The 27,603-nt window shown below is 41.5% G+C and overlaps 1 protein-coding gene across 7 annotated transcripts in view; it reads left to right on the forward strand.

Moving 5' to 3' along the window:
- The window catches only part of mark3a (MAP/microtubule affinity-regulating kinase 3a), a 59,252-nt gene that overhangs the window by 27,440 nt on the left and 4,209 nt on the right, over nt 1-27,603 (forward strand). The window contains exons 5-17 of one of the 7 annotated variants that reach the window (XM_077620441.1): nt 59-124; nt 8,080-8,150; nt 9,161-9,217; nt 12,111-12,347; nt 12,410-12,550; nt 16,254-16,353; nt 17,248-17,360; nt 17,427-17,574; nt 18,333-18,547; nt 19,574-19,677; nt 19,817-19,951; nt 21,410-21,679; nt 22,314-22,340. In XM_077620441.1, coding sequence (XP_077476567.1) covers nt 59-124; nt 8,080-8,150; nt 9,161-9,217; nt 12,111-12,347; nt 12,410-12,550; nt 16,254-16,353; nt 17,248-17,360; nt 17,427-17,574; nt 18,333-18,547; nt 19,574-19,677; nt 19,817-19,951; nt 21,410-21,679; nt 22,314-22,340 — 1,684 coding nt within the window. The remainder of the gene's footprint in view (nt 1-58; nt 125-8,079; nt 8,151-9,160; nt 9,218-12,110; nt 12,348-12,409; nt 12,551-16,253; nt 16,354-17,247; nt 17,361-17,426; nt 17,575-18,332; nt 18,548-19,573; nt 19,678-19,816; nt 19,952-21,409; nt 21,680-22,313; nt 22,341-27,603) is intronic. The other 6 variants (XM_077620442.1, XM_077620443.1, XM_077620444.1 and 3 more) reach the window with 6 other exon arrangements.

The raw sequence follows: 27,603 nt of genomic DNA on the forward strand, positions 1-27,603 counted from the left end.
GGAAACACTGTTCTAAAGGTCCCCGTTCTTCATGTGTGTTTTTTGTGTGTGTTGGCAGTTAACCTGTTTGAAGTCATTGAGACAGAGAGGACGCTCTACCTGGTCATGGAGTACGCCAGCGGAGGTAACGGGCCGCACACTCAAACGCAAAGTTGTTTAAGTTCAATTTTTGTTCAATCTAATACATTTGTGAAAAAGCAGTGCATGGAAAACACAAAATTCCCATTTTTTTGTTATACATTTGCGCTGCCACAATGAATTGACTTTTCAACACGTAGTCGATGATCAAATGAATCAGCAGCTATATTTCTTTATTTTTGGGCATTGTGATCAAATGTCCAAATCTTTATTCTTATACCCGTAGCTACATAGCCTCTGTTGGCCGTCAGATCCATGCATGCATCGCCCACAGGTTGCGAACAAGAATGGCTGCACCAAGTCGCTTTGCGCCGAAATCGTTGACTTTTCACACGATACCACCAAGAGTCATTGAATGAGATCGGTCTGGGGTTTTGTCATTTTCTCTGACACTTTCAAATACAATAATCTATATTTTCAGGCTTGATTTTATCAGCTCTAATTTAATGTTAAACAATTAATCCAGTGGTTCTTAACCTGGGTTTGATCGAACTCTAGGGTTTCGGTGAGTCGGTCTCAGGGGTTCAATGGAGCCTCTGCCATGGATGTCAAGACACATCATGTCTATTCACATGCCCTGCTTGACCATCACTGGCTGCAGATGACCCCGTGACATTGCAATGCTTAGCCAATCAGTTCTGCGAGGAATTTATATATCTTGAATTTGGGGGGAAAATCATCTTTTCTTTTACACTAAAGTAGGGTTCAGTGAATGCGCATATGAAACTGGTGGGGTTCAGTAGCTCCAACAAGGTTAAGAACCACTGAATTAATCAATGTGCCACGACTCCATGTGCTTCAACTAAAGTAGCTCTGTTTTCTTGCTTTATTCTTCTTTCCATAAAAAAGATGTATGTAGTCATAAATAATTGTTTTGGACATCCAAAATCAACTTTTCCTTATCTATATTGGTGTAGTTTTTGGCACCCCTTTTAATTATTGTTTTAGTATTTTGGATGAAAAATAATCTTAGTCCTAATCTTGGTTCACATTGAGAGGAAAATGATTTTAAGCATATGTGGCGGTCCGTGCAATTCACACATCTGCGACACATAAAAAGCATAAATAATAACCTCACAAAATTGAAATATTATTTAGGAATATAGCCACATTATACTCACCAAAAATAGTTTTTCTATCGCCATCGAAGCTAATGCTGAAAGTCGAGCCTGTCCTGTCGTATTTCTGGCATACGTTTTTATTCAATTTAGGGCTGTAAATGTCCGTTCCCGGTTGTGACAGACTTGCTAGCATCGGAGTTGTCCAACCTTTCTTAATGATGTCCAGCTTTTCTTGAAAAGTCCGTCTTGAAAATGGCTTTAACACGAAATGTGCAACAAAATCCATTTCTTCTCCTTCAGCCATTGTGGGTTGACAAAACTGCTATTAAATCAACACAACAATAGATTTGCTTGTGCAGCTCACTACAGGTACAGTTTGCTAGCTCTGGCTTGTACACTCTATCACTAGCCAATCATAGTTCTAAATACAAATCTGGAAATCTGGTCTTTTCTATTTATTTACATATCCAATTTATTTTATTATTATTTTTTAATCATTATTATTTTATTTAAATTGAGCGCTCTGGGAAGACAACACCGGGAGCCTTGGTGAAGGTGGATTTTTCCAGAAGTTCGAGCTTCAGACGACCTTACGATGGACGCCATCACCCTTATCCAAATATAGAGCCCTCTGAGCGGAGAGGACGGCCGGGAGCCTCAGCCAAGCTGAGGGTATATTTTCCCAGAAATGTTGAGTGAGGTGTGAGCTCCGGCCGACCTTACGGCAGACGCTATACTCAATAACCTGCGCGTTAAATCATCATCTTCATCTCATCTCATTTTCTGAACCGCTTTATCCTCACTAGGGTCGCGGGGGGTGCTGGAGCCTATCCCAGCTGACTTCGGGCCAGAGGCGCGGGACACCCTGAATTGGTGCCGATAAGTGAAGTCCCGATAATCGAGGGATTACTGTATAGTAAAAAGAATAGGGGTCATCCTGCTTCTCGGTTTTTCGATTATCGTAGCCATCTTTGGTCTACATGTCCAACCTGAATCGGTGGCTAGGCAATCGCAGGGCACAAGGCAACGGACAACCATGGACACTCACCCATACTTAGGGGGAATTTAGAGTGGCCAATCAGCTAACCATGCATGTTTTTGGAATGTGGGAAGAAACCGGAGTACCCGTAGGAAACCCACGCATGGACACCTAACATGCAAACTCCACACAGGTGGACTGACCTCCGACCTGGATTTGGACCTAGGACCCCAGAGCTGTGAGGCCGATGCGCTATCTACTCAGCCGCGGACCGCCTCGTAATGAATGTTCATATTTCAAATTCATTTTGAATGCATTAAAAATGGATTTGATGTCTCATTCTGTCACTGGGTGTGGTTTTCATGCACACTGTCTGATTTGTGAGTGTTATGTAAACGTTACTTCCTACTGTGAGGACGTGTACGGTTAATGGATTCGCATCAGTTAACAATCAGGATGTGTCTGTTTCACAGCCCGGGCTACAAATGGAAGTCCCCTTTGGTGTAGAGTGCGCATGCCCGCCTGCAGTCTTGACGCAGATCTGACGTAGTAAAATACTGTATGCTAGAAACCAGTAAATAAGCAATACTAGAAACAAGAGAAGATGGCAACTACGCGTGAAGCTCTCGCTAAAACAGTTTTGAGACTTAGTTTTCTTATTGAAGAAATTAAATTTAATTGAAGAGGAGCAACAATCTAAGTGAATCTAACTAAGCGGTTTGTCCACACTTCCCTGCATTGGAAGAACTTCTTGGATGCTTCTTTCAGGGTATGTTTCATCCTCCACCTAAGGTGAGGTGGAGTGAAAATGTTTATGTTTTGGCTAGACACGCCATCACAATCCCTGCTTCAAATGCGCATCCAGCAGGAATGAACTCTTAACTGAGAGGACACTTGTAAATTAATTTTGCTAAAATACTCATGAAGCACAGTATTATGCTTAGTCAAATGAATGTTAAATACATGCCAGTTATGGACCAATGAAGTTCAACACGCTGTGTTGTATGCTGTTGCGGTGCTGCTGAGAGAGAGGCAATGAAAGAATCACGTTTGCTCACAGTCTGTCTGATGTGCATTTATAAATTTAAAAAAGTTCACAATAATAATAATAATCGGACATAGGCCCTGTCGTCATTATCACAACACAAAAGCCTACTTGTCATCACACGCAGAAACTGCGTGTGACGAAATTGATGGTTCTTCTCCATAAGCTACGTTTAATCGGCAAAGACCTAATAAGTGTAAGTTACGGACTTGTAATTTGTCATTCCGCTGTTGAGGATACAGGTCGCTTACCTCTCGCTTACCTATCACTGTCTTCCACTTACCTTTCCTCAGTCAGCTAGTAGGAGGCAGATCACCAACCAAACATCTGTTCATATACCGCAGAGGGGAATGTGTGTTATGTTAGTGCGAGTTTAGATTTCTGATGGATGTGGGGAAAAAACTGTCCTTAAGCCTATTTGTCCGTGCTTTGTGGGACCTATAGCGTCTGCCAGAGGGCAGCAGCTGGAACAGATTGTGACCAGGGTGGTAAGGGTCCCCTATGATGTTCTTGGCTCTGCTGAGGTAACGAGGGCTGGCAATGTCTTCAAGTGAGGGCAGAGAGCAGCCGACAATCCTCTGGGCAGTGTTAATCACTTTCTGCATGGCCTTTTTGTCTGCCGCCGTGCTTCCAGCGTACCACACTGTGATGCCGTACGCCAGGATGCTCTCTACCGTGGTTCTATAGAAGGTTCTCAGAAGATTGGTGCCCAAGTTGTTCTTCCTAAGTACCCTGAGGAAATGGAGTCGTTTCTGAGCCTTCTTCACCACTGCCGTGGTGTTTGTAGACCATGAGAGCTTGTCCGTGACGTGGACCCCCAGGAATTTAAAGGACTGGACCCTGTCTACACATACTCCATTTATGAGGAGTGGGGCCAGATCTGTGCCGTGTTTGCGAAAGTCCAGGATTATTTCTTTAGTTTTCGTGGTGTTCAGTGTGAGATTGTTCACCGAGCACCACGAAGACAAATTGTTGACCTCATCTCTGTAAGCCGACTCATCCCCTCCTGAGATGAGTCCGACCACAGTGGTGTCGTCAGCGAATTTGATGATGGCGTTAGACTGGTGGGTGGGTGTACAGTCGTAGGTGTACAGGGAGTACAGAAGAGGACTCAGTACACAGCCTTGAGGGGAGCCAGTGCTTAGTGTAATGGAGGAAGAGAGGTGGGGACCAAGTCTAACAGTCTGTGGTCGGTTGGTCAAGAAGTCCTTTATCCAGCAGCAGATTGAAGAGGATAGTCCAAGGTGGGAGAGTTTGTCAGTCAGAATGTCCGGTTTTATGGTATTGAAGGCTGAGCTATAGTCAATGAAGAGCATCCTCACGTAGTTCCCAGGGTGTTCCAGGTGGCTCAGTGCTGTATGAAGAGCAATGGCAATAGCATCATCAGTGGACCTGTTTGCTCTATAAGCAAACTGGTGAGGGTCAATTGAGGGAGAGATTGTATTCCTGATATGGCGGGCTACCAACTTTTCAAAGCACTTCATGATCACAGGCGTGAGGGCAACAGGCCTATAATCATTCATGCTGCCAATGGTTGGCTTTTTGGGGACAGGGATGATGGTGGCAGATTTCAGACAAGATGGAATGATGGATAGTTGCAGGGAACAATTGAAAATATTTGTGAAGACTCCAGCCAGCTGGTCAGCACAGGCTTTGAGCACCTTCCCAGGTACTCCGTCTGGGCCAGCAGCCTTCCTGGTGTTCACGGACCGCATTACCAGTCTCACTTCCTGTTCCCGGAACGTCAGTGTATTGCCGCCGGGTGGTGGTGGGGGTGTTGAGACTGGGTCTGATGTGTCAGTCTCAAAGCGGGCAAAGAAACGGTTCAATTTCTCCGCTAGTGAGGCATCTGCATTAACAGACATATTATTGTTATTGTAGTTGGTAATATGTCGTATTCCTTGCCACATCTTCTTTGGGTTATTTTCTGTGAAGTGCTCCTCAATTTTTTTGGTATATGCTGCCTTGGCCTTTTTAATGCCTCTTTTCAGCTCAGCTCTGGCAGCGCTATATTTTATCTTGTCCCCTGATCTAAAGGCGGAGTTACGGCATTTGATGAGTGCCTGTGTCTCATTGGTCATCCAGGGTTTTTGGTTAGGAAAAACCCGTATTCGTTTATCTGTAGTGACGTTGTCAATGCAGTTTTTTATGTAAGAAAGTACAGAGTCCGTGTAGTCCTGGAGGTTGTCGTGTACAAAAAGGTCCCAGTTGGTGCGGGAAAAACAGTCCTGCAGCTGAGAGAGTGCGTTGTCGGGCCAAGTTTTTATTATCTTTATTTGTGGCGTAGTTTGCCTCCGGAGTGGAGTGTAAGCGGGGGTGAGAGATAGGCAGAGGTGATCTGATCCAGCTAGGTGAGGGAGGGAAGTGGCTTTATAAGCATGTTTGATGTTAGAATAGACATGGTCAAGAGTTTTGTCTCCTCTAGTATTACAATTTACGTATTGAATAAACTTAGGTAAAACAGTCTTTAAACACGCCTTGTTGAAATCACCAGCGACAATAAAAACGCCATCGGGGTGGTCAAGCTGTTGTTTGTTTACAGCCGTTAGCAGGAGGTTAAGTGCCGTGTTAACGTTAGCATTCGGAGGTATATAGATAGCCGTTGCTATGACGACATTTAGCTCTCTTGGTAGATAATAGGGCCTACATCGTATTGCTAATAACTCTAAATCCGGGGAACAGTGAGTGTCAATAATTTTACTGTCACAACACCATTCATTATGTATATACATGCACAGTCCTCCTCCCTTGCTTTTGCCTGTTAATACTTTTGAACGGTCGTTTCGAAAAAGCGTTCGGCTAGCTAGCGATACCGCAGCGTCGGGGATATGCGGGTGTAGCCACGTTTCTGTGATGATGATAATAATATTACAGTTTCTAACATAGCCATTTGACCAAAGTCATATGACCTGGCCTCTAAACTTTGTTACCATTCGAAGGTGGGCGGTCATTCCTCGCAGTTGAATCCACTACTACTTTCACGTATATCTTCAATCCGTCATCGAATCAACCAACACCATGTACACGACTTGTATGACTGCAGACCTATTGAAATTTGCATAGATCGCCCTTTAAAATTTGGTATGCTTTGTGCATCTATCCGCAACCAAATAGTTCAATCAGTGCCGTTTAAATGTGTTTTTTGAAAGGACAGGAAACAAAACATTAAAGATTTTTTGTAGTCATGATTTGGGCAACTGAACTCCATGAACTATAAGAAAGTTTTGTTCTCCAGATCCGCCCCTCAACCCTCGGAATTTCTCAACATCCATCAGAGAGAAAGGTCACATCGGGGAAAGCAAATGTTATTATCACCCGAAAGTGGTGCTCTGATGCCATTAGTTTAATAAAGTCAATAGAAACGCTGTGTTGGTTCGGAGCTGGAGCTCCCCTTTTGCATTGGAATGAGATGATTAAACAAGAAGACAGTCGCATGTTGCCTTGATTCGAACTTCCTCAAAACTGAATTGGGCTTCTACTACCGAGGCAATCAGGGATGGTGCTAGCCAGAGGCGGGGTCAGCGCCTTGAAAATGGAGCCCTTGCTTCTGAGAGTGTTATTTGGTATTTGGAATATTTTATTTTTATTTGTTTATATTTTATGACCTATCCATCTATAAACATGACGGAGAAGGCGAGGCACTTTTCATTCAAATCACAATTAGCGTGAGTCAAATCATTTTGGTGATGCTACCAAACAATTTAATTTAACAAACCAGCACTAAATCAGGACCAGGTCTGGCTAAACTACGACTATTATTTAACAAGATATGTGTATACGAGATGTGTCTATCTATACAGTGTCGTGAAAAAGTATTTGCCTCCTTCCTGATTTCTGTGGATTTTTGCACATTTATCTCACACACAGGTTTCAGATCATGAAACCAATTTTACAGCTTGTTTCAGATCACACCACATTTCAATAGGTTTTAAATCTGGAATAAGTATTTGCCCCCTTCCTGATTTCTGTGGATTTTTGCACATTTATCTCACACACAGGTTTCAGATCATGAAACCAATTTTACAGCTTGTTTCAGATCACACCACATTTCAATAGGTTTTAAATCTGGAATAAGTATTTGCCCCCTTCCTGATTTCTGTGGATTTTTGCACATTTATCTCACACACAGGTTTCAGATCATGAAACCAATTTTACAGCTTGTTTCAGATCACACCACATTTCAATAGGTTTTAAATCTGGAATAAGTATTTGCCCCCTTCCTGATTTCTGTGGATTTTTGCACATTTATCTCACACACAGGCTTCAGATCATGAAACCAATTTTACAGCTTGTTTCAGATCACACCACATTTCAATAGGTTTTAAATCTGGACTTTGACTTCAAAACCTTAACCTTATTTTTTTAGCCATTCAGAGGTGGACCTGCTCGTGTGCTTTGGATCGTTGTCATGCTGCATGCTCTAAGAGCGGTGGAGTTTGAGCAGACAAACTGAGGGTCGGACATTCTCCTTCAAAATTTGCTGGTAGAGCACACAAACTGAGGGTCGGACATTCTCCTTCAAAATGACAATAAAAACATTCAATTCAAAAAGAGGGTTTGGAATTTTTTTGTTTCATTTGATCATTGATAAATTGTGGAATAATTATGGGAGCCCTAGAAGAGAGGTGGAAGGAGGTGAAGAATTTTCCTAAATGAATTTGATTAATAAATCATGGTATTTCTGGAAAAAGGCAATCCTAACTGAATTTATGGTATGCCATATCTCCCAAGAGCAGCTTGTGCCCTACAGGGAGGCCCCATTTGTGGCCAAAGCACCAGGCAATGCACACGCAGGACACACATCTGCCCTCCATCTTGTCTTGTGTCATGCCACTTACAGTACTTCTCTTTTACAGGGGAGGTCTTCGACTACCTGGTAGCACATGGAAGAATGAAGGAAAAAGAGGCCAGGGCTAAATTTAGACAGGTACTCTTGCATTGTTCTGCTTTCAAACCTCCACTGTCCTTTCCTGATAGATTTCAACCAAATCTTGTAAGGTTAATGTGTGTGTTGGGTCAGCTCTATGAGATCATTTAATCCGTTTTGCTTGCTTTCAACACAAAGGAGTGTGTGTTACACATGGGCGGCTAGCCGGAGCGGGGACACATGGGCGGCTAGCCGGAGCGGGGACACATGGGCGGCTAGCCGGAACGGGGACACATGGGCGGCTAGCCGGAACGGGGACACATGGGCGGCTAGCCGGAACGGGGACACATGGGCGGCTAGCCGGAACGGGGACTAATGGGCGGCTAGCCGAAACGGGGAGTAGCGAACGGCCTGTCGGGACGGGAACACGTGGGCGGCTAGCCGAAACGGGGACTTCCGAACGGCTAGTCGGGACGGGCACCAGTGAATGATCAGCTGGAACGGGGGCCTGTAAGAGGCTGCCATCCTCGTCCCACATTTGAGAACGGCCGTCGTCATGTGAGCCTGAAGGCTCGCCAGTCGGCCCGTCAGGTGAGCCTTCAGGCGCCGGAGACCTCGCCCTGGGTACATGATTGGTCGCAGGCGTCGTGGCCCCTGTCTTGGTGGTGGAGCACGCAGCGTCTGCACGGGCGCTCGAGCACGCGGCATCGGCATGCGGCGTTGGCACGCGGCGTCGGCACGGGCGCTCGAGCGCGCGGCGTCGGCACAGGATAATCTAATTTAAGTGCTGTCTTGAGTTATGTAACCATTATTTAGTAGTCACTAAATTGTTTATCTGCAACTGAATTTAAGGTTAGTTGACCTGCCCAAAACAATTAGCGCCAATTTGTTGCCTGGTCTTGATCATGTCCATTTTGACTGGTAGGGGCTAGCAGTAGACATCTATTGCCTTCAATGGCACTGAGACATATCACCCAATGCCAGCCATCTAAAATAAAATGTTTTGATGTCTGTTGCTGTACTAGCTTACTGTGAACAACTTATCATATGTTGTTGTGTGGCTTTTGCAGATTGTATCAGCGGTGCAGTACTGCCACCAGAAGCACATCGTCCACAGAGACCTGAAGGTGAGAATGCACACGCAAACAACCTCTCCGAACTGCCTAGAGGCTACGGCAGCAAAATTTCAGAGCTGAGCTGGCTGACATCGCTGGCTCCTTCAAAAGGCTTTCCTCCATTTTGTATTTCTGCGTAACAAATCAATATTGATGTTCCCGCCACTGCGTTGCCTCTATGAATGATCCATGAGCCGTAGACACGAGTGCTCTTTTAGCCAACATGCCTCCGAACATTTCGTGTGGTGGGACGTCGGTCATGGCATGGAAGGATTAAATACAAATAATTAATCTAACATTTCATTTAAAAAAATATAATTTAGTATAATTATTGTAATATTATAATATGTAATTTCATATGTACTTGCAGGGTTCCGTCAGGTCCTTTAAAAAGCATTGAATTCGAATTAATGTAATTATGGTGTTGAATTGACTGTAAAGTCGAGCCGGTACTGAGCTTTTGGGCAGATGAGGGGTGGCGACCCAGCTTCACGTGCTGGGGTCGGTTGACCAGAAAGTCCTTAATCCAGGAGCATGTGGAAGGTGGGAGCCCCGGGTTGGCCAACTTGGGGATAAGAATGTCCGGTCTTATGGTGTTAAAGGCTGAGCTGTAGTCGATGAAAAGCATTCTGACATAGCTCCCTCTTTTCTCAAGGTGGCTCAGTGTAGCGTGGAGGGCGGTGGTTATTGCATCTTTGGTGGATCCATTCAGCCGATTTGCAAACTGATGTGGGTCGTGGATGTGGGGAAGACAGGCTTTGATGCGTTTCAGTACCAATTTTTCAAAGCACTTAGTGATGATTGGTGTGAGACCTACTGCCCAGTTTGTTAGCGGGTGACTTCTTAGGTACTGGGATGATATGAATGATAATAACAGTTCGATTTGGTATGTTATTTTTATTTTTTTACATTTTATATCGATTTTGAGCGAATCGCATTCACTCCTGATGACAACAAAAAACTCCGGAAATGGGACAAGTGTACTCCGGAAATGGGGTCGATGGAGTTTGGCAGCTCTGTTTATTCAATCTGAACGACTAAAAGATATTTTCACAATTAATGAAATAAATATGCAACATAACTGAAAAAAACTTAAAACTAAAACTAAAGGGCAGGAGTTCTCCGGCTCAGTATTGTCTTTAATAAATGCAAATAAAAATGTACTTTTTTAATTTTATTTTTTTAACTAAAATAGCTTAACAACTGGAGATAGGAAAACAAAGTTAAATAAAATTTGCAGAGAAATATTAACCAAACAATAGTCACAATTTAGCACCACAAGATTTTGGTGCAAAAACCAAAGTTGTTCAACGTGCTCTCCAGTGAGACTGTTTCTCTTTGGGTCACACATAGTAGAACTTCACTGAGGTTTTGCTCCCTTGGGACTGATGAGGGTGGTAAACTAAGAACTTTTCTTGCTTGTTTGGTGAGATGGTTGAAGCGCCATTCATTCTGTTTTCACCACTGAAGTGGATCCACTTGCCACCTGTAAATAACTGGCTACTTCAGGTACAGGTAGTGCTGGCGCTTTGCAGCTGTTCATCAGTGTGGGGTGTCAGCTCAGATGTGAACATCAACATGGCTACTAATGATGTCTGTTCTTTCCATTGGCCTTTGTGTGTGTTACCATGATCCCATAATCCTTGTGGGTCCCGCATTCAGCAATCTGCTCCTCCACATGAATGCCTGCTCCTCCATACTGGCTCTATCTGTTTTAGCATGCTCCTCTTGAGAGGTCTGTAGTGTAGAAGTGTCTACTTTCAACCAGTTTTTGGACTTTTTCATTGTTGTGGCAACGGAGAACGCGTGGCTCTTATATTGAAGATCTAAGAGACAGGCCAGAGCCATAGGCTTTATGTCCTCTAATTTTAAGAAACGTTTATCTAGGCTCTCCCTCACGATTTATTTAATTTACTAATTAAATACAAATGTATGATTATTTTATATAATTTAAAAAAATATATATTATCTTAGTCTTTAATTATGAAATGAAAGTTAAAAGAACGAGTAATTGCTTTATTTTACTGAATTAAGTTGAAAATTATATTTTAATTACTGTTAGGTTTTTAGCTATTTAATGAATACATAAAATAGATAGTTTTTCCAAACTATAAATAAATATAATATTCAATTGCAGTGGTACTTCTGCTTAAGAATGTCTCTACAAAGGAAATAATGAGATTAGGAAAAGCCTCAAAGGGAAAAATATTGTCCCAAGATACAAAAAAAAATAGTTATGAAACGTCAAATAAAATGAAACATCTCTAAATGTAAATGTAGTGTTTAAAAAAAAAAAAAGGTATTTATTTATTTATTCTCGGTCGGGTTCCTCTCCCATTGGCTATCTCTCAACACCTCGGTGGCCTCCCATTGGCTAGAAAGAAGCTACGTCTCTATGATGTCGGATCTAAGGTTAAACGCGCGCTGTAAGCGGATGTTAGAGCCAACCCATGCGGGGTAGCAGCCACTGGGTCCGACGGGGGAACAACTCTTGTCCGACCAGAAAACGGCCCACTCCAGGTGGACGCCAGAGTTGGCTCGAAATGCGGTATTAGCCCCTAGTTGAATTTGAGCTCAACTATCCGACCAAAGTTCCTCTTCTGGGCACTTTTTAAAATATTTGAAATGTTTATTGTATTAAAAATTGTGGAAAGAATTAGGCCAATTCAATGTAAAATATCTCTCTACATAAGAAAAAAATGAAGAAACCACTTCTGGAACAAATTAATTGCATAAGCTGAGGTACCACTGTTCATATTCAATATTGAGTTAGTGTCTTATTTTAATGAATTGCAGTTCCACCGGATCAGACATCCAGTGATGTCTCTGGCATCAACGAGTTACGTCAAAGTTCTGTTGCTAAACAAATTGTAATGGAAATTCATTATTGTTTTCCCTCGACTAGGCGGAGAACCTGCTGCTGGACGCTGACATGAACATCAAGATTGCTGATTTTGGCTTCAGTAATGAGTTCACGCTGGGCAACAAGTTGGACACCTTCTGCGGCTCACCGCCGTATGCTGCGCCTGAGCTCTTCCAGGGCAAGAAGTACGATGGGCCCGAGGTAGACGTTTGGAGTCTAGGTGTTATCCTCTACACGTTGGTCAGTGGCTCGCTGCCTTTCGATGGACAGAACCTTAAGGTAAGGCCCACATTAGAAGCTCGCTAAAACCCACCGGCGCTAAAATTCAGCCACCATTGCAGGAACTTCGTGAGCGAGTGCTGCGAGGCAAGTACCGGATCCCCTTCTACATGTCCACCGACTGCGAGAACCTCCTCAAGCGCTTCCTTGTGCTCAACCCAGCCAAGCGCGGTACTCTCGAGGTGAGGGAGGACACCCAAAACGTAAATATGCCTTTTCCCTTTCTTTTTGACCTCATCACCAGCACGTCGTCTACTGCATCTTTCCCTGCACAACCTCCGATCTCTTCACAAGCTCCATAACTTTCCTGAATAAACTCATTCTTCATTACGTGCTTTTGTTTCCTTGGGCGCAGTGTGAGTGAACAGAGTCGCACGACAAAACGGTTTTGAAGTGCACATTTTTATTTCTCTTCAGGACAGATTAGTCACCTATACATTATCAGGGGTGGCAAACAAGTTAGACACAAAGAGAAAACATTTTAAACAGTGCAAGCCAAACAGCTACACTTGCTAAAATAGACACACACACACACAAAAACACAGAATTAAAACCATATTATTCACCATGATACTTTCTTACCCTTCCTGATTATTTGTTTTAATGAGTCCTGATGAATTTGTGTTTATAAAAATAAGAGAAACATGAAACGCGACAATTCATGCCACACTAATATTGGTATCAAATGTAAAATTCATAACATTCAAATACTGATAAGGACAGGAGAAGGAACGAGTATTAGCGAGTTGGATTGCCCAAGTGAGTTTGGTGAATTTATTTGGAGTGGATGAGACAAGCAACATTGTAAATAATCCGTAAACTAAATTTGACTTATTACAACAACTTGGTGAAACAAACCCTTCACATCACCTCTCTGTGATGTCGAGAAATATGTCGTCACTGAACGACGAGATAGTTACTCCCTGGGTTAAAGGCAAAAAAAAATTGCAGCATAGTGATGGAGTCGATTATTTTTCAAAAAGCAATGGCTATAATTAAATACCTTGTTATGGACTGTGGGAGTGAATGTTGTTTGAAACAGCATCCCTGACTTTAAAGCATCGCATGGGTGGTTCGACAAGTTTTAGAAAAGGATTCCAATCCACTCTGTCATGCGCCATGGTGAAGCATCAAGTTAAGACGAGGCAGCAGAAGAATTTATTTGTAAAAAATCGAACAACTTGTCATTGAAGGATGGGTATTTTCCACAGCAAGTTTTTAAATATGACAAGACTCTTTTGAAAGAAGATGCTTCACCTCACCTTTATCACAGTTGAGGAGAAGAAAATGTTTGGCCACAAGCCCTTGAAGGACCCCCTTACACTTGCTCTCTGTTGCAATGCCAGTGAATATTGATTAAGCCCCTGCTAGTGTACCACTTCGAAAATCCCTGAGCCTTAAACGCTCACAAAATCCTGAAGGAGGAACTTAACATAATTTGGAGGGAAAACACCAACAACTGAGTCACCTGACAATTTGTTGTTGAGTGGGTGAACTTGGTGATGAGCCCCCTGGTGAAGAAGTTACTTGAAGAGAACAACCTCCCCATCAAGTGTCTGCTGATTCTTGAAGTCTGCCCTCAACCTGAACCTCAGCCTCTGGTGGATGAAAATGTGTCACCAGGACATTGACGAGTTGGTCGAGGGGCACCAAGAAGAGCTCTTAACAGAGGGGTTGAAGACGATGCAATGCACGAGGAATTCAGAGAAGAGGCGGTCTAGGAGGAAGAGCAGCCATCATTCTGTCAGCGTGAAATAAAAAATTTGCTAGCAAAATTTCCCGAACTTCCCGAATTCCCGAGGAAAGTGTTTATGTGCCGTTTTAGAGAAAAATAGTGAAATGTTGTCAAAGCCAATCGTTGTTTCAGCAATAGTTCACAAAAAAGTTCAATTTGATGTTACATTCTTGTTTGAATTCATAATTTGAAGTTGTTCAGTAATTGGTTTTATGTGCATGTGTTCGTGTGTTTCGTCTGTTGCCTAACGTTTGCCCCCTTCACCTATGCACTCGTCTTTCAACGCTATTTTTTTTTGCATGTTTGTTATTCATTTTAATGCATTAATCCATTTCTTCTCATTTTCTTTTGTGTTTCTCACATATTTCTGACAAAATTGGTACTGTTTGATCATTTTTGAAGGTTTTAGTTGGTAGTTTATTAAAAACCGTGGAACAACTTAGAAGAATTACACTAGTATAAACTTCCCTCCAATTTTACAGATAATGTAGACCAGACTTCATAGCGTCCATATACCATACTTGCATGTTTTTGCCTCTATACCAGGGGTGGGCAATTATTATTTCTCGCGGGCCACGTGAGAAACATAAAATATTGTGAAGGGCCAGACCAAAACATGTAAAAACGTACGTGCATTGACCGCGTTGCTAACAAGCTCCTCCGTAATCTTGAAGTCCGTTATCCCTCGGACAAATACGATCAACTGGGCTGTGTCTCTGACATCGCAGCTCTCGTCCGGAGCCAAGGAGAAAAATTAAAAACTTGCCACTTTATGTTGTAGCTGAAGCTCCAGGTTCCCCGCAATCCTCAATCCTCCTTGTCACGGTTCGCGTAAATGCTTTTTTTCAGGGCATATTAGTGCTGCAGCGTCCACCAAGCACTCTTTGACAAATTCCCCTTCGGAGAATAGCTTAGTGCTTTTAGCAATTTTGTGAGCTATCACAAAGCTTGTCTTGTTTGGTGCACCCCTGGATCTGTGACGCTTGGTAAAAAAAATCCTTGCTGGTTTTGTAGCTGAGCTAGCAAAGCATCCGATTTCAAAGCCTTTTCAGTATCGCTTTTTTTTTTTGTATTTCTCCGCATGTTAACTCTGATAATGCTGATTCAAATTGTAACCTTTAAACACGGCGATCTGCTCTCCCCACACTAAACACATGGCTTTATCACTAATTTCAGTAAATAAATACTTAGTTTTCCATATTGTGTCAAAAACCCTGCATTCAGCACCAATCTTTCTTTTTTGGAGGGCTTAAGTTTCCGTATTGGGTCATTATGCACATGAAGATAACAATGACTTGACAATAAAAGCAATGCCAGTTTAGTCCATGCTTGAGGTCAAATTAGAAATTATGTTTATTTTGTAATTTCCAATCAACCTTAAGCGGGCCGGACTCAACCAACCATGGGGGCCCATTCAATGCCCAGGTCTGGTCTATACAATATCAAGTTTATTTATTAAATGTTACAGTTATATATGCATATGTAAATACTGTAATCTATTAGTGTTTAAACATAATCTGTATATAATAAATGTGTAAATACTCACAATTTTCGGATAAGAGTGACAGCCACCCCCCGATGCCCGCCATTTTTCTGATTGTCGAGCGATGAACTGAAGCCGCAAAGTGCTGAAAGATTACAGTACTATTGTATCTCGGAACAATAACATACCTAACAAACCGTTTCGTACCCTGAAAATTTGTGTGTTGATGCATTTGTCAATAGAGGTTCCACTGTTTTTGTAAAATAATGCTATTTTTATGAAAATTTAAAGTTATGAAATCACTTTTTGAACGGATCGATTTCGTAAGTAGGGGTAACACTGTAGTTTACAAGTAATTCTGGGCCTCCAAGTTCCCTTCAAATCTTTTGTACTTTTTTGGAAGTATTGATGCGTAATTATTCTTAAATCGTATTCAAGTCTTAAAATCTCTTAAATTCGACTCGTTGAAACCTGCAAAGACCCTGTAAATGTAAAAGCATTCACGTCCGCTGATTTGCCGGCGCGTGCCATCTCCACATAACACGTTTGACTCGATCACTGCTAATTAGTTTTTATCCTGCCCAATTTCTGACAACATTGATCTGATGATGCATATTAAAACAAACATGGGCGTAATTTCCCTTTATGTGAACTGCATAGAACTATTTTGTCTTTGTGTTTGATGCAGCAAATAATGAGGGATCGATGGATCAACGCGGGATTTGAGGACGATGAGCTAAAGCCCTACGTTGAGCCGGAATTGGACATCACTGATCAGAAGAGAATAGGTAACAAAGAAATCCTAAATGAACAATGCATTAGTACTTTTAGATTAGATAAAAATAAAAGTATGAGAGGAAATAAAGGAATGTTTACAACTACGGCGATCCCCAAATAATTCAATATGGATAATTTTATATTGCTAAAAAGGAGAATTGTGTCTGTCTTTTTCCCCCTATTCCCTAAATCCAAATTTTTGGGGACAATTTTAACTAGAACTGGGCGATAAAACGCTTTCTATTGTGATAACAATTTTTGTCATATCCCCCAGGACTAATTATAACAATTAGTACTCCCATGAATATAGAAAATGTTATTTTTTTAAATTTTTGATGTAAACATTACTAAATAGGGTGGCCCAGTGGCGCAGGTGTTAGCATGTCGGCCTCATAACTCTAGGGTCCTGGGTTCAAATCCAGGTCACGTCCCACCTGTGTGGAGTTTTCATGTTCTTCCTGGCCTGTGTGGGTTTCCTCTGGGTATTCCAGGTTCCTCCCACATTCTAAAAACATGCATGGTAGGCTGATTGAACACTGTAAATTGCCCTAAGGTATGGGTGTGAGTGTGCATGGTTGCCCGTGCGATCGGCTTCAAGGTGTCCCCCCGCCTCTGGGATATTTTTAACATTTATATTCCAATTTTTGAGACATTGTACGAATTACATTTGTATGTGTTACATTGTCATTGATGACACTAGACACATGATCCATTTGAACTGAGAGGAACTGGCAGCAATTGAAGAAACGAACAGAGATTTTGCATGTTTAATATAAATTTGATTGACTTCAACAACACATACTCGGTCATTACAATACGTATTAGTATGTTTATATTTTAAAATTATTGTTTCCCCCTTTTTATTAGTGAAAGTCGATTTTGTTAACGCAATTACATGTGTACAGATGTGATGGTGGGCATGGGCTACAATCTAGATGAGATACAGGAGTCCCTAGCCAAGATGAAGTACGACGAGATTACGGCTACGTACCTGCTACTGGGTCGCAAGGCCTCGGAGGTAAGCATCAACCACGTGCCTTTCCGACAGCCCTGCTGTCCTTTTCTAACCTTTGTCCACCCTCAGCTGGATCACGGCGACTCGGCATCCAGCAGCAACCTGTCGCTGGCCAAGCCCAGACCCAATAGCGAGCTCAATGGCCAGTCGCCCTCGCACCTCAAGGTCCAGCGGAGCATCTCCTCCAACCAAAAGCAAAGACGCTACAGTGAGCAAGGTTGGTTTACAGAATCTCTTACGACGTAAAACAATGTAGCATTCCAATTTGCACCAACATTAAAACCAAATAGACCAGTAGGTAATATTGAATATAAATTTAAATCACTTTCTACGATTGTAGTAATAATAAAGTGCATTAGTCAAAATATTAGATGAAAAATATTGGTAAGTCAACCATAATGTTGGGGGGAATAAGTTTAGAGCCTTTAATTTCATAAGATATTGGGAGAGAAATCTTTGCCAATCCTTACCATTGGTGTACTCCAGAAGAATATTGTTAGAAAATCGTTACACTGTAATTTATGCACTCCAAAGCGCACCCGACTACTAGCTGCACAGCCCAAATTTCACAAAATCTTAAGAAAAAACCATATTCCATATAATAGCCGCCATCCTATAGTCTGCATGTGTCTTCTATAAAGGATGTTTATATAGATTGATGTTATTAACCAAATTAACATATACAAGCCAAATGCATCCTTTGCATGAGGGGGCCATCCATACACGTCTTAAAAATCCCCACGGTAGGCTACCTGATTAACTCAGCGCTAACATAGCAGCTTTACTTTTGCACACAGTGGCTATCCGTTCTCTTTAAATCGGTTAGAACGGCCTTGGCTAGCCTTGAACTGTTCTTTTGTAAAGAGATCATTTATCGGACGGAGACTTCCTCGGCACTCAATTGGTCAATTTAGCAATCCACTCTTTCAGTGCCATTGCAGTCAGAGACTTACCATGTCCCTAATCCCTTTCCAGTGGGCCACAACGCAAACGCTGGCACGACCCACCCCAAGCGCAGCCAAACAGCCGCTGTCGACAACGGCAAGGACGACGGCGGAGTTCAGCTGCGCAAATCCGGGGCGCCAGGTAGCCGCGGCGTCCCGCCTGGCAGCCCGTTGCTTGGCAATGCCAACAACCCCAACAAGGCCGACATACCCGACCGCAGAAAAGGCGCCGCCGTTGGACAGACTGTGAGTGTGCTCAAAGATCATGTTGCAGTGCTATACTATAGATGGCAGCCTGGGAATGGGAGGCATTTCCGTCAATGCAGCCAATTTGCTTTTTAGGGATGCCACAAAAAATCGATGCATTGACCACTGTTTATATAGTGGATGAAATGTTATAGGAGACACTGTGGACTTCAACCTGTTCAAATCCACAAAGTAAAATATTTTTACATTTTAATTAAGGCAAAGCAGGAGTCTCTGCGAGAGCTTTTTGGCGCACAAGGAACATGGTGAATGGGAGTTCTCATCTATTTTTCAGAACCGCTTTATCCTCGTTAGGGTCGCGGGGGTGCTGGAGCCAATCCCAGCTGTCTCCGGGACAGAGGCGGGGGACACCCTGAATCGGTGGCCAGCCGATCGCAGGGCACAAGGAGACGGACGACCATGCATACTCACACCCATACCTAGGGGCAATTTAGAGAGTCCAATCAGCCTACTGTGCATGTTTTTGGAATGTGGGAGGAAACCGGAGTACCCAGAGGAAAGCAACGCAGGCCCAGGGAGAACATCCAAACTCCACACAGATGGACATTACCTGGTTTTGAACCCAGAGCTGTGAGGCCGACGCGCTAACCACTCGTGCCGCTGGGCCGCCCTTGAATGGGAGTTGTGACTGCTTTTCTTTTTTTGTACAAATATGCCGTGTTTCCACACTGTTCTTCCTTGTCGTTCTTCTGCGCCATTTTCTACACTTTCTTCTCTTTCTTCGTCGTTTTCTTAGAGGATGCTACAGCGTCTACGCCACATTCCGCTTACGAGTTTCAGTGCAAATTTTGAAATTTGTAGGAACATTTTTTTGATTTTGGATACTGAAAATACTGAGATAGACTGAAGCTGCGCCCTTGGAAACCACAAAGTGGCGAGGGATGACAGTAGGTGATACAAGATGACTCATCTCAAAATAATGGGCAATTCAACAACTATAAAAACGTTTGGCTGCTACAGCCCTACATCACAGAAAATCTTAATAATTTTGTTTTTGGCCCACAGAACAGCACGGCGTCAGCGGGGATGACACGCAGGAACACGTACGTGTGCAGTGACCGAAACAATGCCGACCGCCTGTCCGTCATTCCCAACGGGAAAGAAAACAGGTGAGAAGTTAGCGGAATTGGTATTGTCATTTCCGGATCACTTTTCTTTTCTTTGGCTGCCTTGGTTCTTTTACTTTGGCCTCCTCTGACAATATTGTCTGATTTTTGTCGCATTGGGGGGTGGCGCTTGGGGTTCCAGCATGAGCTCTGTGGCCCGTGCTGTCAGCCCCACCCCATCCCTTCGGTGCCAGGCAGCCGGCCCTTTGTACACTTGCCACGTGGGCTGGGCCACGCTGCCTCACTCCTACTACGGGTTGGACTACTACCCGTCCAAGTAAGATGACGGGGATGCACCCCCACATTACCCCATGCGAGTGTCGCCCATCTTTCTCCTGATGTCTGAGCCTGCCGATCGGCCATTGAGCCGTGTCCTTTTCTTGCGCTTCAGCAGCATGCCACAGATGCACCAACAGCCTCACAATCCCTTTGAAATGGCCGAAAGTTTTTGTAAATTTTCAGCTAATTCAGCACAACTTTGCATAACGCAGTCTGGAAAAAAAAAACATGAGTTTCTCGTAATTTTACAAATCAGTTTAAAATGCATTAGAAATTTGTGAACAATAATTAACATTAAAAAAGATTTCTTCATTGTATCAAAATTACACTTATGAACGAACAATAGCTTTGTTTGCTAACAGTTGATATCAAAATTTTAATTTTACAAAACTAAATCCAGGAAATAATTTTTCATTAACTCTTTAGATTTAAATGTAAGAGAATGTTTTTTTTCCTGTTAAAAAAATATAATTGTCCATGGAGAAAAAGACATTGTATTTTAATTATAAAACAAATGAATTAAATTTCTCTTGGGAACCCACCCCAAAAAAATACATCTAGATATGTTCACACACCATCTTTTGATTGGCTGTTTGGAGCGTGTTGAGTCACTGGTGCTGTCGCTTGAGGTGTCCAAATGTTTTTTGATCCAAAAATCTTTGACTTTTCATTCTTTTCCTGATCTTGTCCTCCTATTTTTCCTCTCTTCAACTTTGACCACATGTTTGTGAACAACCTCCAACCTCTTATTGCCGTTCATATTGTCAGTGTTGTATTTCTGATCTCTGTACAGTTAAGCAAATAAATGAGTAGAGCAGCTGTGGTAAAGTGACCACCCATCTTGCACACGAAAATTATTTCTAAAAATCTAAATGCTTTACATATTAGCATCCATGGTACATGTTTGTGTTTTAGGAGTCACATAAACCCCAAAATGTTAATGTTTTTTTTTTTGTCTCCTCATTTTTCTAAAGTTTAAATAACATCACTCATATTGTTTAGCGCATTGTGGTCTCCAGGAAATGTTCATATTAAAGGCATTGTGGTAGTGGTCCTTGCTAAAATGAAAAACCAAGTGACTTATATAGTGGTAGGGGCGGGCCAGAGAGCAGTGATGACATTGGGCTTCGACTCGTGCGTAAAATTGATTTTCATGAGACTTTTTTGGCTTTTGATGATTTTTTTTCTCTCGCATTTATTACCAAAAGGTACTGGAAAAGTAGGATAAACCACTGTGGCTAGGTTTAGGAAAGGAAAAAATGTGAAGAAAAGTATAGTTTATAGTTTCTTAAATGTTACAGGATACAGCATAAATTTGTAATTTAAAGATCCAAAATAGTCATTTGTTGTCTGCATTTTGTCTGCTGAAGCAGAACTTCTAAGTCACATTCACACAGATAATTCCTCCGTTTTCTTTTTTTGTGATATTTTCACACTGGTTTTTGTTTTCCCCCAGTGTGTCGGTGTCTCCGGGCGGTCAGCGCAACCCGGTGGCGTCCACTCACAGTGTAGCGGCGGCGGCCACACCTGAGCGCCTTCGTTTCCCGCGTGGCACGGCCAGCCGCAGCACCTTCCACGGCGGGCAGCTGCGCGATCGCCGTACGGCCACCTACAATGGGCCGCCCGCCTCGCCCACTCTATCGCATGATGCCTCGCCCCTCTCGCAGACTCGCTCCCGCGCCACCAGCAACCTCTTCTCTAAGCTCACCTCCAAGCTCACACGCAGGTTAGTAACCTTTGCTATGAAATTATGTTTTGGAATTTTTTTTACTCGTTTACTTTTTCCTGCTTAATGCGGTACGCTAATACATCACTGCTCAAGTGCAGTACGTGTTAAACTTCAAAGTTTGTTACATTTTGCATATAACCCTTAATAGGGCACTTATTCAACCCATTGGCTGCCACTGATGGCAATAGACATCCATTTCATTTGAAGTGGGAGGGCTGCCAGCGAATGAAACGTTCATTCGCTGTCAGCGCTCCCACTACAAATGATTGGACGTCAACTAGCGAGAAACTAATTTAAACTCACAGATGAAGGGTGAAGAGCCACATGATTAGATTTCTATCATTCTCAATGGTACTAAAGGAGTTCATCCTATGATTTTCTTTTTTACATACAGAATATTGATATTGAGAATGAATAGCAAATGATTGGTATGTAACTTACATTAAAATAACTACAATAACTTGATAAAATTCTACTCTAGTGGTGATCAAACAGAGACACAAGGGGTGCATGCGTGCGACCAATCATTTCGGTTGCTTTTTACGCTGCCCCCGTCACTGCTTTTTCTTGTTGCTGTTGTGCGCATCACCAAACTCTGACGATGTCTTTTGTTGTTGTTATTCTGTTATAGAAACATGTCGTTCAGGTTTACCAAAAGGTAGGACCAGTAATGCCTGCGCTGTCGCACGCCACTAACACGCCGCCTGGCTGCCCTCGCAAATATACATACTCGTTAGCCACAACTGGCTTTTTGCCGTCTTGCACGGAATACCACCCAAAGTTTTTGGCTGGATGGAAATAAGTTTTGAAGGAAGGACCACAAATACAGTGTTTTGGTGGGGCCATGTTGGTGAAGTCCATGCTGTATAAAGCAGGGTTTGTCAAACTCCTCTTTGCAACGGGCCACGTTGTAGTTATGCCTTCAGTGCAATTATGTCTGCCAACTGGGGATGCCACTATTTTTCAACTAATGAATTTCCAACTATTTCAAAAGTTGTTAATTTTTAGAGATTTTGTCCACCTGAGAATTGTTTTGAGCCTTTTAAAGAAAATCAGCTTATATTTTTCTTTAGTTTTAATACACTCCGTGTGACCCTTGTCAGGATATGCGGTATGTATAATGAATGAATGAATAATTTAACAAATTCAAATTGATTAATGATCCCTCTCTTACTGGCTAATTTAGGACCTAGAGAAAACAATAAATCCGGAATTTAATTAATGTTTTTATTCTGCCCTGGGACATAAGATCATTTTTAAAAAGGGATCTGAGGATCGATTTGATTACATTTCTCGACTATAATTACAAAATTTCCTTCTAATGAATCATTGAATAACAGAAGCAATTTTAAAAAAAAAAGCGAAAACTCAAGAAGTGGCAGTGTGTTGACGTCCTCGTCATGCCAGATTCAGGGCCGTATCCATGTCGTAAATCCTTCATAATGCTGGTTCAGTTTTTTATTCATAGTGGTTACCACTTGCTTGCTGTCCTTGGAAAAAGATATTGTGGCCATCGCCGAATGTTCAGTTCTTTCTTGGTAAAACGCACAGTAGATTCATTTAGGCCGCAATGGCGTTTTTTTCTTGGCGCTTAGGAGGCATTTTGAAGGATGATTCAAAATCCAAACAAAGCTGGAATAGGCTCAGCGTAGTGTTCCTCCACAGATTATATGCGCAATTCAAAATGTAATCCGAAGAAACCAGGAAATGGCAATATGTCGTCCTTCTATGCCTTTTTTATTATTCGGCGCGTCATTCTTCTATGGTGAAATATGGCTTCTTCAGCACCGAAAAAGAAGCGGAGCTCTGACTTCCACCATTTTTTATCCTCCGTCTTCCGCTTGCGATTTTCAGCATGAATTTTGACATTTTAGGAACTTTTTTTATCCTTAATGTAAAAACCCACAAAGCCGTGAAGTGGTGAAAGATCACAGTAAAAGACTTGGAAAGACGAACTTCAAATATTCCTTTTTTTAAGTCAACTTAAGTGTTTATTTTTTATTCTTTTTTTGGGAGGGTGAGAGAAACAATAAATTCCCCGATTTCTCTAAATCTCAATCTTTCATTGAGGACTACCCCTACTGCATCCTTTTATGCAGCTATCTGAGAGAGATCTGGAGAGATATTGTTTAAACAGTGATCCCACCAAATTAATATACAAAAGATCAATCAATATTCTCATCTAGATATGCTGATTTGTACAAAAGGTTTTTTTCCTTGTAATGTCTGCAACCTTTTAGCAACAAAATGGTCAAAAATGTCAAAATTGCTTTGGCTTTTTGATTGCTTGAGGCTAAATGGAATTGATTGTGATCATAATATCTTGATAAATGAATAGATGGTGTTGATTTGAATCAAAATTGAATCGCGGCAGACGTAAACATTGGACAATATTGTATTTATTTTATGAAGACAGTCTAAGCTGGGGGTCAGCAACTCTAGGTTCTGGAGCTGCATGTGGCTACTGTTAGTGTTCTTGATTTTGTTCTGAAAGATTTTGTGAAGTAAGTGACAAAACATAGACAAGACATTAATGAAACTTCAATGGTCAATTCTCTTTATTCACAAGGGAAAAGACAACTTTCTCGTGATCTAATTCCATCTTAAAAACTCTCTCCCTCAACCCAAAGTGCCCGTTAATTTGAATATTTGTGGGTGGGTTTCAGTTATAAAGGCGGGAATGTATATTTTAAATATATCACAAACGGGAATGTATATTTTGAATATATCACACCCTTTAGCGCTCTCTTCATTTAAAAAAATGGGGGGGGTTATATTTTTTGGTTTTATATGGTTTCTGTAGGAGGACAAACATGACACAAACATCCTTAACATTTTCCAATGCTGTAAGAATGTGTTGAATAAATATTAAATTTCAACGTTTCTGTCAACAAAGATTTGCGTCAGTCTGCAACACACGTTTCTATTGCTAGGGAGGTGGCTGTTGTAAACAAACCGGTGGCTGTGTGATGGGTTATAGATCCCAAGGAGAAAATAGAAAAATAATAGAAGAAAACTGGAAAATTAACATTTCTTGGACCAAATCATTTGCATTCATTGCCAATGCGGAAGGATTGCCTGAATTTTTGCTTTGTAGCGAGAAGTTGTCAAATAACAAAAACAGTAATGTGGAAAGTCATTTCAAGGTAAGGCATGCTACATTTGCAGCCGAGTACCCAGTTGGGAAAGAGAGAAAAAAGTGCAATTGTATTACTTTTTTAGAATTTAGAAGATCATCTCCAAACTCCAGTACTGCTGCAAGTCTTGTTGCAACCCGGGGGAGATAACACAGCGTGGAAAACCATTCGTTCACTGATGGTGAAAGGGCGGGTTATGCACGTCCATTTTGTTGTTGTTTTGTCGAATGACATCAAAAATCCGATTTCCTTATTACATTTCTTTAATTTCATCAAAGCAATGAAACATAAATAATTAATATTGTAGTAATTGGATTGGATTGGATAACTTTATTCATCCCGTATTCGGGAAATTTCATTGTAACCGTAGCAAGAAGGGGGGGAATGCAGATACAGAAGAAAAAAAACACAGTTACAAGTTAGACAGTACAGTCGCAAAGGACCCAGAACAACAAAGCAAAAGCGCAAAGCACAGACCAAAGCAAAGTAAATGGGATCATTAAGAATCACCAAATCAAATCATTAAGACAGAAAAGCAGCAAAAACACAAAACGAGCAAGAGTGGACGGAGCTACCGCCACGGGCTGCCACTTGAACGGTGCCATCTTGGTTGCGGTAGCAAAAACGGATACAGACTCAAGAAAAAGACGTTGTAAAGTTGGATAAAACTGGAACAAAGTTAAACTTGAGGCTTCATACTACCACAGACCAGTCACGTGGTCGTTCTCTACAGAATTTGCTGCAGGGAAAATATAAATTTAAACATGTATGCTCATGATGTATTTTTAGCCAACTTAGTCATTTCCATAGTAGGCTAATATACAGATAGATACAGCATGTGTTGCCTTCAATATCAGACTTTTAATTTTTTTCGGCTCCAGACATATTCGATTTTTGGGGGGGAGTCATACGGCTCCTTCAACATTTTGAATTGCCGACCCCTGGTCTAAGCATTTAGCAGTCTAAGAGAGCAAAATACAAAAAGTGAAGAAAGGGGGCACAGATGTGTCTGAAAGGGTAGCGCACCATCCTTAATGACATTTCTTATAAGAACTCAAATGTAAAACTTGGAGCAGGCTGTAAACATATTGATTTTGGTGGTGAAAGTCAAAGTTTTTATTTTAAATTGTGTGTAACGTAAATTGCTGTTTTAAAGCCATCCTGCAGTAGCAATCACTGGTACTGAAGACTTTTAAAATGGAAAAACTGGTAAATGGGCTTTCACTTGCATACCGCTTTTCTATCTTATTTTTTTTTACTTTGCGCTCACTGATGTTTTCAAATGAGTTGTTTTCATTGTCAAAGCTGCCTAGGGGGCACTGCAGCCACTTAGGCTAGCAGAGGAAAGTTTGAAGGTGTGATTGGTTGTTGAATTGTAATTAGTCTGTGTTGTCGTTGCTACTTTGGACACGTGGATGTGTTACTGTTTTAATACCGTGACACTATGCCATCCACATTTTCTTCTTATTGTTTTTTTCCGCCTCATTGTCTTTTCACGCACCGGTCAGAGTTTCCACTGAGTTTGAGCTAAACGTTAGGCTCGAGGGCTTGCTTGAGGTGAGCCACGCCGAACTCCACTGGAAAACATCATTGTCGGAAATTGAACAGTACAGCAACAATTAATTATTCCATGGCCATTATGGTGCTATGAGGGGTGTCAAACTGGTCCTCAAAGGGCCGCAGTGGGTGCAGGTTTTCATTCCAACTGAACAGCAGAATACCCTTTGCAAGTGTAATCAGTTGATTAAAGTCAGGTGCTACTTATTGTAGAAGACACCTCATTGGTTAAACTGTCGGCACTAGATCGGTTGGAACAAAGACCCTCTGCGGAATCGGTTTGACAGCCCTGTGCTAGAGGAACCAGGACTGCTTTAAAAAAATGTTCACCCTAAGCACACAGTAAAAATTAAGGAAGCACATCAACTTTCCTAAAAAAATGTTAATAATTAAGTAATTAACTGAAAAGAATATTTGCAGTTAAAAAAAATTAAGCATTTTTAATTTTAAATCAAATCAAAAGCCTTTATTGTCATCATACACAGCTGCGTATAATGAAATTACATATTTTTATTTAATAATTACAAATGAAAAAAGTAATAACAGAAAAAGTTTCTTTATACCTATTTATTTAAATGTAAATAAAATAATAAAGTTTTGACATTTTCCTTTTATATATTTTTTAAAAATTAATACAGTGCTACCTCTACTTATGAAATTATGAAATTCAAAAGTGGTTTCTTAAAGTCCCCCAGAGACTTATTTTACATTGAAACAGGGTAATTCGTTCCAATCATACTTAGGGTCCCAATGCTACGCTCAAAACCCTTTAAAATGAACAGAGTATACTAATTCTGTAAAAAATGTGTGAAACTAAAAAATATTTATTAAGCCAATAAAATTATTAAGAGAGCTAAAGACATTTTCCATTGAGGTGGATGGGCAAGTGCGTATGTTTGGCAATTGAATAAACATATGTACACACGCACGTAAACACAATTTAACTTAAAATTATGTTTGGTGAAATATTGACCCGACGACGTTTGCTTTTGCTGACTTTTCATAATTTTTCTAAAATGCACAAGGCAATTGTTGGGGTGGGGGTGGGGTTGTGTGAAAAGTGTCTCTCCTGCCCTCTCTCTTGTCCGCGCACTGTCTGTCTGTACTGAATAATATCACATATTAGTATTGAAGATCATAACCACTAGATAGGTATTCGTTACTTTTTGAGTAGGTAGTGAATTAGAACAAATAAAAAGATGTTTTTCTATTGTAATATCCAATTTT

This window comes from Stigmatopora argus, chromosome 15 (assembly GCF_051989625.1).
Source record: "Stigmatopora argus isolate UIUO_Sarg chromosome 15, RoL_Sarg_1.0, whole genome shotgun sequence".
NCBI lineage: Eukaryota > Metazoa > Chordata > Actinopteri > Syngnathiformes > Syngnathidae > Stigmatopora > Stigmatopora argus.